General features: G+C 43.3%; 1 protein-coding gene across 2 annotated transcripts in view; it reads right to left on the reverse strand.

The window, feature by feature from the left end:
• Nucleotides 1–288: 288 nt before the first annotated feature.
• The window catches only part of LOC106589084 (hippocalcin-like protein 1), an 84,530-nt gene continuing 69,388 nt past the window's right edge, over nucleotides 289–15,430 (reverse strand). The window contains exons 3-6 of one of the 2 annotated variants that reach the window (XR_014382966.1): nucleotides 11,993–12,274; nucleotides 5,295–5,400; nucleotides 863–4,703; nucleotides 289–827 (exon numbers count right to left, since the gene is read on the reverse strand). Coding sequence is in view for 1 of the 2 variants with exons in the window: in XM_045709613.2 (XP_045565569.1) it covers nucleotides 4,606–4,703; nucleotides 5,295–5,400; nucleotides 11,993–12,274 (486 nt within the window). In the remaining variant the exon portion in view is untranslated. Of the gene's footprint in view, nucleotides 4,704–5,294; nucleotides 5,401–11,992; nucleotides 12,275–15,430 lie in introns of both variants that reach the window. The other variant, XM_045709613.2, reaches the window with a different exon arrangement.

The raw sequence follows: 15,430 nt of genomic DNA on the forward strand, positions 1-15,430 counted from the left end.
ACTGAATGTCATACGGAACACTGAATGTCATACGGAACACTGACTGTCATACGGAACACTGAATGTCATACGGAACACTGAATGTCATACGGAACACTGAATGTCATACGGAACACTGAATGTCATACGGAACACTAAATGTCATACGGAACACTAAATGTGTTCTATACGTTTGACATATTTTATCATCTGCATGTTTTACTCCTAATAAGCTCTTAACCAGAATCATAATATTCCTTAAAATGACTTGTTTTAATACAACCATTAAGAAAAACCCAGACACACACATGTTTGAAACACAGAAGGTATATTTGTTATCGATTTCGGGTCAAAACAGAACAATCCATCCTCACTAGAGGTTGTCATGCAACAGAAAAAGGGAGGTAGGAAGGTGTAGGGTAACTTTACCAAATTGTCCAGGTTTTTCCAGAAATCCAAATTGGAAGAATTCCTGGAATAAGTATGGAAATCTGGGAATAACTTTTTATCAGGATTTCTAGAAAACCTGGACATTTTGGGAATGTTACCATAATTTTGCAGTAGTGGAGCAGCAAATATTCCCCATCCAACCACCAGGGGGCAGTGACCCTGGAAGCCCATCCAACCACCAGGGGCAGTGACCCTGGAAGCCCATCCAACCACCAGGGGCAGTGAACCTGGAAGCCCATCCAACCACCAGGGGCAGTGAACCTGGAAGCCCATCCAACCACCAGGGCGCAGTGACCCTGGAAGCCCATCCAACCACCAGGGGTAGTGACCCTGGAAGCCCATCCAACCACAGGGGCAGTGACCCTGGAAGCCCATCCAACCACCAGGGGGCAGTGACCCTGGAAGCCCATCCAACCACCAGGGGGCAGTGAACTGGGAGCCCATAGTAGAGGTACAGTGCAGTACACATTGTGGGAAACTAGGGGTGCATTCCAAATAACATGTCCTTTCTCCTGAAGTGTGCACTCGGTAACACTTTATTTTAAGGGTCTGTAATAAATTATTTATAAGGCATTTATAAAGTGTGTGTTCGCCATGTATTAATCATTAATCCAACATTTGTAAACCATTTACTAATCACTAGTAAGGTCTTTTTGCAGCCCCTAATCTAAAGTGAGTGCTCTTTATGCTATAAATACTTTATAACATGGAGTGAGCAGTGTAATTTGTCACGACAAGATGGACATGCCGTTGGTAGACATTCCAGCAGTACCTGGTGATAGAACCAAACACACAACACAGGATGTTTAAGGAACTATATATACATGTCTGAATAACTAGCTTCCTGACACATGTGGGAGTCATGATTAATACATGGTGAGCAAACGGTTTATAAATGCCTCATTAATGGTTTATAAATGGTTTATTACCTACCCTTATATTACATTTTTACCTTGCGCTTATTCAGAGTCCTCTGGGCCTTGACGGTCACCAGTAGTGGAATCTATAGGGTATAGGGTGTTACTTGGAATGCAACCTCTAAGTGATCAGTGCCTTAAAACAATTCCACTATCTACTGCTCGATGTCTCGGTTAACACATTGAAAAGGAATGTATAACAGCACTGGAATAGAGATAATCAAGAACAGCACTGGGATAGAGATAATCAAGAACAGCACTGGAATAGAGATAATCAAGAACAGCACTGGGATAGAGATAATCAAGAACAGCACTGGAATAGAGATAATCAAGGACAGCACTGGAATAGAGATAATCAAGGACAGCACTGGAATAGAGATAATCAAGACCAGCACTGGAATACAGATAATCAAGACCAGCACTGGAATAGAGATAATCAAGACCAGCACTGGGATATAGATAATCAAGACCAGCACTGGGATAGAGATAATCAAGAACAGCACTGGGATAGAGATAATCAAGGACAACACTGGGATAGAGATGATCAAGAACAGCACTGGGATAGAGATAATAAAGAACAGCACTGGAATAGCGATAATCAAGACCAGCACTGGGATAGAGATAATCAAGAACAGCACTGGGATAGAGATAATCAAGACCAGCACTGGGATAGAGATAATTAAGACCAGCAGGGATAGAGATAATCAAGACCAGCACTGGAATACAGATAATCAAGACCAGCACTGGAATACAGATAATCAAGACCAGCACTGGAATAGCGATAATCAAGACCAGCACTGGGATAGAGATAATCAAGAACAGCACTGGGATAGAGATAATCAAGACCAGCACTGGGATAGAGATAATCAAGAACAGCACTGGTATATAGATGATGAAGAACAGCACTGGAATAGAGATAATCAAGACCAGCACTGGGATAGAGATAATCAAGAACAGCACTGGGATAGAGATAATCAAGGACAACACTGGGATAGAGATGATCAAGAACAGCACTGGGATAGAGATAATAAAGAACAGCACTGGAATAGAGATAATTAAGACCAGCAGGGATAGAGATAATCAAGACCAGCAGGGATAGTGATAATCAAGACCAGCAGGGATAGAGATAATCAAGACCAGCAGGGATAGAGATAATCAAGGTCAGCTGGGATAGAGATAATCAAGGTCAGCTGGGATAGAGATAATCAAGGTTAGCTGGGATAGAGATAATCAAGACTAGCAGGGATAGAGATAATCAAGACCAGCAGGGATAGAGATAATCAAGACCAGCAGGGATAGAGATAATCAAGGTTAGCTGGGATAGAGATAATCAAGACTAGCAGGGATAGAGATAATCAAGACCAGCAGGGATAGAGATAATCAAGACCAGCAGGGATAGTGATAATCAAGACCAGCAGGGATAGAGATAATCAAGACCAGCAGGGATAGAGATAATCAAGGTCAGCTGGGATAGAGATAATCAAGGTCAGCTGGGATAGAGATAATCAAGGTCAGCTGGGATAGAGATAATCAAGGTTAGCTGGGATAGAGATAATCAAGACTAGCAGGGATAGAGATAATCAAGACCAGCAGGGATAGAGATAATCAAGACCAGCAGGGATAGAGATAATCAAGTCCAGCAGGGATAGAGATAATCAAGCCCTTAGTGTGTTGTGCTCTGTGTCTGGCAGAAGGCAGGAGGGAGGGGGTTTGTCCCAAAGTGACAAACACACACAAGAGTGCGCAACGACGGCATGTCGGTGTGTCTTCTGTGTGCGGTCTGGTAGGTTGAAGTAAGAGCGCTGCTGAAGAGAGTAGAGCTATAAAATGGAACTGTTTTGTGATGGTTTTTTTTTGTGTTGTTTTGTGTACCATGCAGTGAGGTGTGTGACGATGTGGCTACTGTACTTCACTGCTCAGTGATGCGATAAAGTGTTAAAATAACTAACTTTAAATACTTATATGACATATTAATAATAAACAACACAAATGTATAATACTGTTAAAGTTTAAAGCCTGGACATGCACACAAACTGTACACATGCATACTGTACACACATGCACACAAAAACATACACATACACACACACTCAGACATACACACACACACACATACATGCATGCATACACTTGTGGAGGCTCAAATTATATAATGTGTTGCTACTGGTTTCATTGATCAAATGCATTATGGAATCAACTGATATAAATATTCTCGAATTTGCAACTTTTTCCCTTCCAATGCCGAATTTTGGAATCTCAACATTCCATCTTGGACAGATATGGGACAGACGGTTTCCAAAGACAAGTCAATATCATTTCTTTCTTTCTTTCCCTTTCAATCGATTCCTCTCCAGTACTGTGTTATAATCATCTTCAATGACAAATTAAATTAAAACCACAATAATGAAAATAAGTAAATACAAGTAAACAACATGAGGAAAACAATATTATGTACAAAAAAAATAATAACAATAAAACATTTAAATTAATCAATATAACAATACATTTAACATCAGTAATAAAAACCCAATGGGATCTTCAACAGCTTTCTTTTCCGCAGTGAAAGATCATATATCAGAAACATCACAACTTCCTTCCATGGCCCAGTCCCATGTTCCCTCTATGAACAAACGGTCAGAGCAAACAACACATCTACATGATACTGCCTTCTGAATGCAACAAGAGTTATAAAGACAGATAGATATACTTGCCTATTCATTTCGTATAATGTCATATACACATGTATATACACATAAATATGGATAGAAAAAGTGGAAGTGGATTGGAGGAGCTGTGCCTTAATTGGAGGGAAACAGAATCTATGGAACAGAATGATTAGAACACAGATGACACGTGCATGGTTCTCAGGATGGAATGTTCCCATTAACTTTCTTCCCCAAAATCCCAGATTTTGTAAAAATGGTAGACGGACTTTCTGACGTTGTGAGGCAGCGGAGCTCAGCGGAATTCCATCCCATTCTTCCAGAAGTGAGACAGTAAAGCACATCGGACAACGGCTTGTTTTTTGTATTCTCAGTTGTCGTATCATCTTCTGAATAATAATGTATGCATGTCCCTTCTTTCCTTTAAGAAAAAGTAACGTAAAATGATGATGATTTTTGCTTTATCTCCTTTTAAAACACTTCCTCCATCTTGTACACCAAAAATATATGAGTGATGAGAACCATCATGCACTAATTGGAGTTACTATTTCCATAGCAATCGGGGTGGGCGTGGCAGGCCAGGTGGGCGGGCGGGGTTAGAACTGGGAGGCGGAGCTGGGGTCACACTGGAGTAGCCGCACGATAGAGGGATCACTTTTGGCACCTTTAATGAACTCTTCCAGTGACAGTTTACCTGGGGGGATGGAGAGAAAAGGGAAATGGGGAAGTGCGAGAGAGAGAGAGAGAGAGAGAGAGAGAGAGAGAGAGAGAGAGAGAGAGAGAGAGAGAGAGGAGAGAGAGCGAGAGAGAGGGGGAGATGGAGAAAGAGAGTGAGAAAAGGGAGAGAGGGAGGTGGGGTGGAGAGGGAGGGAGAGAGAGAGAGAGAGCGAGAGAGAGGGGGAGATGGAGAAAGAGAGTGAGAAAAGGGAGAGAGGGAGGTGGGGTGGGGTGGAGAGGGAGGGAGAGAGAGAGAGAGAGAGAGAGAGAGAGAGAGAGAGCGAGAGAGAGAGAGAGAGAGAGAGAGAGAGAGAGAGAAAAGGGAGAGAGGGAGGTGGGGTGGAGAGAGAGGGAGAGAGAGAGAGAGAGAGAGAGAGAGAGAGAGGGGAATGTTAAAAGGGGAACAGAGAGGGGGAAGAGAAAGAGATAGGAGAACAGGAATAGAGAGAGAGTAAAGGGAAGAATTGAAATAGTCACACAAACACTGCTCAGACACTCTCAAAACTGTAACATGACAGTGATCCCCACACATTCTCCCCCATCCCTTGCCCCCCCCCCCCTCTCTCACCATCATTATTGAGGTCCATCTGTCTGAAGATCTTGTCTGTTCTCTTCTCCGGCGTGGCCTCATCCTCCGGCATCTTCATCACAGATGACACCATCTTATAAATGGCCTGAGGAGAGAGGGAGGGAGCAAGTAAGTGAGGGAGGTAGGAAGAGGGAGGGAGGTAGGTAGGGAGAGAGGGAGGGAGGGAGGGAGGTAGGTAGGTAGGTAGGTAGGTAGGTAGGTAGGTAGGTAGGTAGGTAGGTAGGTAGGTAGGTAGGTAGGTAGGTAGGTAGGTAGGTAGGTAGGTAGGTAGGTAGGTAGGTAGGTAGGGAGAGGGAAAGGGAGAGGGAGGAAGGTAGGGAAAGGGAAAGGGAGGGGGAGGTAGGTAGGTAGGGAGAGGGAGCCACTTCTTGTTTTTAGCTGATAGGAGTGGAACCTGGTGTGGTCCTCTGCTGCAAACAGAAGGACCGATGAGTTGTGCGTTCCGAGATGCTGTTCTGCACACCACTGTTGTACTGCGCCGTTATTTTCCTGTTTGTGGCCCGTCTGTTAGCTTGCCCTGTTCTTGCCATTCTCACCAATTAGCTGTTTTCCTCCGCAGGACTGCCGCTGACTGCATGTTTTTTGTTTGTCGCACCGTTCTCAGGAAACCCTAGACAATGTCGTGCATGAAAAGTCCAGGAAGCCAGCTGTTTCTGAGATCCTGGATCCGGCATACCTGGCACCGACGATCCTACCACGCTCAAAGTCACTTAGGTCACTAGTTTTGCCCATTCTAAACGTTCAAATGAACAGTAACTGAATTCCTGGATGCCTGTCTGCCTGTTTAAATTAGCAACTACGGACGTGTGACTCACTGTCTGTAGCAGTGATCATTTTCGGTGAACGGAGTGGTGTACCTAACAAATTGGCCAGTGAGTGTAGGATAGTAATAGCAATAGTTAAATAGGATAGACCTTGACTAGAATACAGTATATACATATGAATTGGGTAAAACAGTGTGTAAACCAGTGTTACATGACTATGTACATAGGGCAGCAGTCTCTAAGGTGCAGGGTAGAGTGGTAACACGCTAGTTTCAGTGTCTGAGGTTCAGGGCAGGATACTGGGTGGAGGCTGGCTAGTGGTGACTGTTTAACAGTCTGATGGCTTGGAGATAGAAGCTTTTTATCAGTCTCTCTGTCCCTGCTTTGATGCACCTGTACTGTCTCCTCCTTCTAGATGATAGCGGGGCTGAACAGGAAGTGGCTCGGGTGGCTGAGGTCCTTGATGATCTTCTAGATGGTAGCAGGGTGAACAGGCCGTGGCTCGGGTGGCTGAGGTCCTTGATGATCTTCTTGTGCTTCCTGTGGCACCGGGTGCAGTAGATGTCCTGAAGAGCAGGCAGTGTGCCTCCGATGATGAGTTGGGCTGACCACACCACCCTCTGGAGAGCGGACGGTGCAATTGCCGTACCAGGCGGTGATACAGCCCGACAGGATGCTCTCAATGGTGCTTCTATAGACGTTTCTGAGGGTCTTAGGGGCCAAGCATAATTTCTTCAGCCTCCTGAGGTTGAAGAGGAGCTGTTGCGCCTTCTTCAACACACTGTCTGCGTGAATGGAACATTTCAGGTTGTCCAGTGATCTGCACTTAGAGTAACTTGAAGCTTTTCACCCTCTCCACTGTTTAAAGTGTAACTTCCTTCTCCCTCTCTCTCTCTATACCTAGCTCTCTCTCTCTCCACCCCCTTCATCACCCCTCATCCATCTCTCTCTCTCTCTCTCAATCCCGCCATTCCTCAGTGATAATACCTTGGCCTCTCCCTCTCCTCTCATCTCTTCCTCTCCTTGCCCCCCCTCCCTTCTCCTCTCTCCTTTTCTTATTTCCTCTCTCTCTCTCCTCCTTTCCTCTCTTTCTCTCTCTCTCCTCCCTCTCCTCTCCTCCGTCTCTCCTCTCCTCCGTCTCTCCTCTCCTCCGTCTCTCCTCCTCTCATTCAGCAGAGCAGAACCTCAGTGAGACCAGAGATAATCCCAGTATTCTGCACACTCAGGGATAAACCCTGGTTAAATTTAACTCACTAATCCTGGAGCACACAGCACTTGCAAACATACTGCTCTCAGTACAATACAGAACCATCTCTTGCTTTCTTTTCCCCATTTTCATCTATTCTCTCCACCCGTTCTCCTTCTCTTTCTCAAACTTTCCCTATGTCTATGTACCCCAATCTGTCTCTTTCTCACTCTCTGTTGTAACTGTCTCCTCAGCTAAACTGGTAAAGACTTCCCAGTTCCAAGAAAACATTTGAAAGAACACACAATCACGTAATTCCCGACCCAAAATAATGAATGACCAACCCTACGTAACCTCTTTACTGGCCAGCTAATGAAACAATGCTGATGTCACAGGTGTGGCTAATTGCCTTCCCACTGGGCAAACACTGATTGAATCAATGTTGTTTATACGTAATTTCAATGAAATTAAGTTGAACCAATGCAGAATAGACTTTGAATTGACGTCTGTGCCCAGCGGGGCTACAATCGAGCCTGAAATTTCATTGGTTCAATTGACAATTAAAAAATGTAAAAAAAATGTGTTTCTCTCTGTTTGTGGTGTGGCCACCCACAGGAGGGGCTGCAGTCCAGAGGTGTGGCTGTTTCCGGGGAGCATTGGGGAAAATGGATTGATGAGGGAGACTGAATATGGATGCCTGCCTTCCTGGCATGGACCACCTCCCCTGCCTTTTTTAGCTCCTTTGACTGTTTTGTTAGTGTCATTTTAAATGGTGTGGAAAATGTTCCCTGAGCCAGCTGAAGAATGACTCCTGCTGAAAAAGGTGAACTAACCATACCCAAATTCTGTATTAAATGCTGACCCTGGTCCTGTTGTCTTTGGGTCTCTACTTCACTCTGCCTGCTCAACCTAGATCCTAAGAATCTGTCCCTTTCCACCACTTGACACTAGCATCTCTAACAACCATGCTGACAGCAAACTATGCAACGGTCAGCTGTTCCTTCTATTGGATTGTACAGCAAAAAATCTCCCCACTAGGGGGCAGACTTCTTCACTTCTATCTGTCGATCTGAGAATCCTTTGCATTGTTTGTCCAGATGTGTTTTTTTTTAACATATGACAGCATTAGTCCTAATCCCTTATACAGGGATGGTTACGGGGTGAAAGTTTTTAGTAGAGTTGTAGCAGTAAGATGGTGGATGCAGTTAAACCAATCAAGCGATGAGGTTCCTTAAGGTTAAAGCGTTCAGTACAGTTCGATAGTAATACACTAACGGTCAAAAGTTTTAGAACACCTACTCATTCAAGGGTTTTTCTTTATTTTGTACTATTTTAATACATTGTAGAATAATAGTGAAGACATCACAACAAGAATGCGCAAAGCTGTCATCAAGGCAAAGTGTGACTACTTTGAAGAATCTCCAACATAAAATATATTTTGATTTGTTTAACACTTTTTTGGTTACTACATTATTCCATATGTGTTATTTTACAGTTTTGATGTCTTCACTATTATTCTACAATGTAGAAAAATAGTCAAAATAAAGAAAAACCCTTTAAAACGTTTGACCGATAGTGTACAATAAACAGATTAAGCTTACAGTGGTTGCAGCTGTTAAACTAGTTGTTGACATGCTTTTGGGTTCATTTTAAGGTTAAAGGTTTTAATACAGTAGGATAGTAGTATATTTAAGCAATATGGCCTGAGGGGGTGTGGTATATGGCCAATACACCACGGCTAAGGGCTGTTCTTACATACCAGGTGATGCAGAGTGCCTGGATAGTCCTTAGCCGTGGTATATTGGCCGTGGTATATTGGCCATATACCACAAACCCCAGAGGTGCCTTATTGCTATTATAAACTGGTTACCAATGTAATTAGAGCAGTAATAATGTATGTTTTGTGTCACACCATATGGTCTCATATACCACCGCTTTCAGCCAATCAGCATTCAGGGTTCGAACCACACAGTTTATAATACAAAACATATAAAGCTTTACTCTTGTACTGGATATTTTCAGGATGTCCAAATGGTCAATGACCCGTAATTCTCAGAATAAAAGGGACAATACTAGTCTCACGCCATACGACAGAGGGTTGAACTCATAATTCTGTTAACACTCTCACTTCCTAAACGCCGACGTTGCAAGATTCTACTTTATTTTCTATCTAAATACAAAGTTGGAATCACCCAGGTCATGGTTTAAAAAAAGGCTTATTTTCCCGAAAGTTACATTATCTTTTTTTTGCGTGATAATCTGGCCAATGACACGTAGAGCAGGGTGGTGATGACTGCCCAGTACATCACTGGGACCGTGCTGCCACCCATCCAGAACATCTACTACTTGAAAGTACGAGCTGTTTTCTCCCTTACCATCTGGCCGACAGTAAGGGAGTGAACAGCTCGTAGCTGGGGGGGGGGGGGGGGGGGGGGGGGGTCCTTGATTATGTGTGGGGTCCAGGGGCGAAAATCTGATATCAACTTTGGAGGGGACAATTACATTACATTTTCTCAAGAGCAATTCCTGAGGGGGACACCAAAAGTAGTGCTGTAACACATAGCCTACGTTTAATATGGTAAATGTATATTGAGGAACCAAAGAAATAAGGTGTTTGCCGTACTCCTAACTACTGGTACCCAAAACTACACAACTAATCACAACAGCAATACCATTGCCTTTAACAAATCTTAGTTCAGTCACCAGTTTAAGTTGAGAGTGGGGGTATCCATGGCATTTTCCAATTATGTTCCTATTTTACAAGTAAAAAAAATTGAGAACCTTTCATAATGTTGCCAAACAAAGACTCAACAAACTTACCTGAGACTCCCTGTCTCTGCCAGTCTGTCCCTGCATATCTGTCCCCAACTCTGCTGTCTGTGTGCCATCTGTTGCCTGCTCTGCCTAATGACATCATTGTGAAACATTCCATTAGCATTTCACTTCTTACTTATGAACATTTTATCAACTAGTCTGAGATATTAGGCTACTAGGGTTCTTACTTTGCGTTTTGGTGTACTGAAAAATACTCTGATGTCCGTCTTTTTTCTGCCATTTTTCTGCCATTTTTCTACCTGGTTGGCTACACACACACAGTATGTAGGTTATTTACAGTAGGAGATGGGCTTCTATCATCTTATCTTCTATCATTCTATATGGGCTTCGATCTAAAAGGTAGCTAGCAAATGTGAAACGGATTGCAGTGACAAGAGTTGACAGCTGTATGAGTTCACCATTTACACAACATATGCTGCAACCTTTTGTAATTTTAATCGTTTGCTTCATATTGGCTGGCTTCCAACAATAGCTTAATTTGCAAAGCTAGCGAGCACCAATTCAGTGGTGTTTGCTATAATCTTTGCTACCCGGGTTAAATAAAGGTGAAATAAAATAAATAAATAAAAGTTCCCTTGCGACAATTTAGCTTTTGCAACGAGACCATTAAATATATTTAAAACAATGGTAGAAGAGAGTGTAGTTCTGTTCAGTTTATCGCTAACCTTATCACAGGGACTTTGAAGCACTAACTTACATGCATGCTGATCTTGGAATACATTGACGATAGCAAAGATTCCATCTTTGACGAGGCCACATAAATGGAATAGGTACTAGCTAGCTTAATAGTTAATATTTGCGCGCTAGCTCTGCATATTCAGCTAGTGTGTGTGTGCGCGATTGACTGGATGAACCTCACAGCAGTTACGTGCAAACTAAGGAACTGGCTGTGGATCGAACCATTGTGAGGCAAAGGGCGGGGGGGGGTCGCAATCTTTTGAAACTTAAAAACGCGCTATTAAGTGTCTATTATCAGCACAATTGCTTTCATTGCGTATTATTAATATTATTTAAATTACATAGTTATGTTTCATTGATATATTGGGGGGGACAAATCATATTTTTCCCAGGATGGGGGGGTCGTGTCCCCCCCGGGATTTCCGCCCCTGGTCGGGTCTGTCACCCTATGGGCCCTAGTGAAAAGCAGTGCACTATATAGGGGATAGGGTGCCATTTGGGATGCAAACCGTACTCTAAAAGTTCATAAAAGTAGTTCCGGATCCCAGCTAGTACAGCTCGTAGAGACAACACAATGCTACAGTAGGCTAAGCTAGCAATGAACAGTTCACCTCTGTTACATTTGCCATCTTAGTGCTAAACAATTTCAGCCACCAAAAAATAAATAACTGTTTTCTCTGTTTCTCCTGTAGGATCTCCATCCCTTCATCATGACTGGTGTGTCTATTCTCCTGTAGGATCTCCATCCCTTCATCATGACTGGTGTGTCTATTCTCCTGTAGGATCTCCAAGTCTTCATCATGACTGGGGTGTCTATTCTCCTGTAGGATCTCCAAGTCTTCATCATGACTGGTGTGTCTATTCATCAATTAATCAAATTCAAATGTAATTTATAAATCCATTTTTACATCAGCAGTTGTCACAAAGTGCTTTACAGATACCCAGCCTAAAACCCCAAAAAGCAAGCAATGCAGAGGAAGAAGCATGGTGGCTAGGAAAAAACTGCCTTGATAGGCAGGAACCTAGGAAGAAACCTAGAGAGGAACCAGGAGGAAGAATTTATCCACATTTAAATGAGAAACATTGATTACTAAAACAAGCTGGGCAAGCTTGAGCATTTATTACTAAAACGAGCTGGGCAAGCTGGAGCAGAAACTGAAGTGGACCTTCTCACCTGTACGACCTCCACCAGGACTACAAATCCCATGTCTCACCTGTACGATCTCCAGCATCTCATCACGGCTGATGTACCCATTCCCATCCAGGTCATACATGCTGAAGGCCCACTTCAGTTTCTGCTCCAGCTTTCCCCGTGACGTGACACTCAGCGCTATGATGAACTCCCGGAAGTCGATGGTGCCATCGTTGTTGGTGTCGAACGTTCGGAAGACGTGCTCGGCGAACTTGGAGGCATCTCCGTACGGGAAGAAGTTGGCGTAGATCTTCTTGAACTCCTCCACGTTCAGGTTGCCGCTGGGACAGTCCTTCAGAAAGCCCTAAGGAGAGCGAGAGAGAGAGAGAGAGAGAGTGTGAGAAAGAGAGAACTCAGAGAGAGATAACAGAGAGAGAGAGAGAGAGAGTGTGAGAAAGAGAGAACTCAGAGAGAGATAACAGAGAGAGAGAGAGAGAGAGAGAGAGAGAGAGAGAGAGAGAACCGAGAGAGAGAGAGAACAGAGAGAGAACAGAGAGAGAGAGAGGAGAGAGAGAGAACTGAGATAGAGCGAGAACAGAGAGAAAGAGAGAGAGAGAGAACCGAGAGAGAGAGAGAACAGAGAGAGAACAGAGAGAGAGAGAGAGAGAGAGAGGAGAGAGAGAGAACTGAGATAGAGCGAGAACAGAGAGAAAGAGAGAGAGAGAGAACAGAGAGAGAGAGAGAACAGAGAGAAAGAGAGAGAGAGAGAACAGAGAGAGAGAGAGAACAGAGAGAGAGAGAGAGAACAGAGAGAGAGAGAGAGAACCGAGAGAGAGAGAGAACAGAGAGAGAACAGAGAGAGAGGAGAGAGAGAGAGGAGAGAGAGAGAACTGAGATAGAGCGAGAACAGAGAGAAAGAGAGAGAGAGAGAACAGAGAGAGAGAGAGAACAGAGAGAGAGAGAGAGAACAGAGAGAGAGAGAGAACAGAGAGAGAGAGAGAGAACAGAGAGAAAGAGAGAGAGAGAGAACAGAGAGAGAGAGAGAGAACAGAGAGAGACCTTTTGTAGCCCTCGTTCCATTGCCAACACCAGCAGATGTTGACATCATTCTCTGAAAACAGACTTTATGTCCAGCATTCATCAAGTTTCAAGTTTTATTAGTCGTATTTACAGTATACACACAGTACACACCATCCAACCAAATGTTTACTTACAGGTTCCTTCTCAACAACTAAACAACAATAATCAAATCAAATGTATTTATACAGCCCTTCTTACATCAGCTGATATCTCAAAGTGCTGTACAGAAACCCAGCCTAAAACCCCAAACAGCAAGCAATGCAGGTGTAGAAGAACATATAAAATATAAGACGAGGAACTTAAAGTAAATGGCTCAGTAGAATAGAACATTTTTAATATAAATAGAATAAAATAATACAAATTTGAGTACAAGTATAAATCAAATCAAATTTTATTTGTCACATGCTTTGTCGTATACAGGTGTAGACTAACAGTGAAATGCTTACTTATGGGTCCTTTTCGATGTGCAGGGGTACGCGATAACTGAGGTAGCTTTGAACATATATATACAGTGCCTTCAGAAAGTATTCAGACCCCTTGATTTTTTTCCACATTTTCTTACATTACAGCCTTATTCTAAAATGGATGAAAACAAAAAAAATCCTCATCAATCTACACACAATTCCCCATAGTGACAAAGTGAAAATAGGTTTTTAGAAATTTTTGCAAATGTATTAAAAATTAAAACAGAAATAAACTTATTTCATAAGTATTCAGACCCTTTGCCATGTGACTCAAATTGAGCTCAGGTGCATCCTGTTTCCATTGATCATCCTTGAGATATTTCAACAACTTGATTGGAATCCACCTGTGGCAAATTCAATTAATTGGATACAATTTGGAAAGGCACACACTTGTCCTATATAAGGTACCACAGTTGACAGTGCAAGTCAGAGCAAATACCAAAGTCATGAGGTCGAAGGAATTGTCCGTAGAGCTCCGAGACAGGATTGTGTCGAGGCACAGATCTGGGGAAGGGTACCAAAAATGTCTACAGCACCATGTCTATATACAGGAAGTAGAAAGTAACATCCCTAAGAACACAGTGGCCTCCATCATTCTTAAATGGAAGAAGTTTGGAACCAACAAGACTCTTCCTAGAGCTAGCCGCCCGGCCAAACTGAGCAATCGGGGGAGAAGGACCTTGGTCAGGGATGGTCACTCTGACAGAGCAAAGTTGGTGGTCATACGCACATCCTTAAAAACATAGGTGCTGGGCTAATAAAGAATACTAGTATAGAACAACACACCGACAGAGCTCCAGAGTTCCTCTGTGGAGATGGGAGAACCTTCCAGAAGGACAACCATCTCTCTACCAATCAGGCCTTTATGGTAGAGTGGCCAGACAGAAGCCACTCCTCAGTAAAAGGCACATGACAGCCCGCTTGGAGTTTGCCAAAAGGGACCTAAAGGACTCTCAGACCATGAGAAAAAAATATTCTCTCGTCTGATGAAACCAAGATTGAACTCTTTGGCCTGAAGGCCGAGCATCATGTTTGGAGGAAACCTGGCACCATTCCTACGGTGAAGCATGGTGGTGGCAGAATCATGCTGTGGGGATGTTTTTCAGTGGCAGGGACTGGGAGACTAGTCAGGATCGAGGGAAAGATGAACAGACTGGGGCGAAGGTTCACCTTCCAACAGAACAATGACCCTAAGCACACAGCAAAGATAACGCAGGAGTGGCTTCGGGACAAGTCTCTGAATGTCCCTGAGTGGCCCAGCCAGAGACCGGACATGAACCCGATCGAGCATCTCTAGAGAGACCTGAAAATCAATCAAATGTATTTAGAATGCCCTTCTTACATCAGCTGATATCTCAAAGTGCTGTACAGAAACCCAGCCTAAAACCCCAAACAGCAAGCAATGCAGGTGTAGAAGCACGGTGGCTAGGAAAAACTCCCTAGAAAGGCAGGAACCTAGGAAGAAACCTAGAGAGGAACCAGGCTATGAGGGGTGGCCAGTCCTCTTCTGGCTGTGCCGGGTGGAGATTATAACAGAACATGGCCAAGATGTTCAAATGTTCATAGCTGACCAGCATGGTCAAATAATAATAATCACAGTGGTTGTCGAGGGTGCAACAGGTCAGCACCTCAGAAGTAAATGTCAGTTGGCCTTTCATAGCCGATTAATAGCTATGCAGCAACGCTCCCCATCCAACCTGACAGAGCTTGAGAGGATCTGCAGAGAAGAATGGGAGAAACTCCCCAAATACAGGTGTGCCAATCTTGTAGCGCCATAGCCAAGAAGACTCAAGGCTGTAATTGCTGCCAAAGGTGCTTAAACAAAGTACTGAGTAAAGGGTCTGAATACTTATACAAATGTGATATTTACGTTTTTTATTTGTAATAAATTAGCTTAACAAATTTTTTAAAATACTGTTTTTGCTTTGTCATTATAGGGTATTGTGTTCAGATTGATTAGGGAAAAAAACTATTTC

The sequence above is a fragment of the Salmo salar genome, chromosome 27 (assembly GCF_965601325.2).
Source record: "Salmo salar chromosome 27, fSalSal1, whole genome shotgun sequence".
Lineage (NCBI taxonomy): Eukaryota > Metazoa > Chordata > Actinopteri > Salmoniformes > Salmonidae > Salmo > Salmo salar.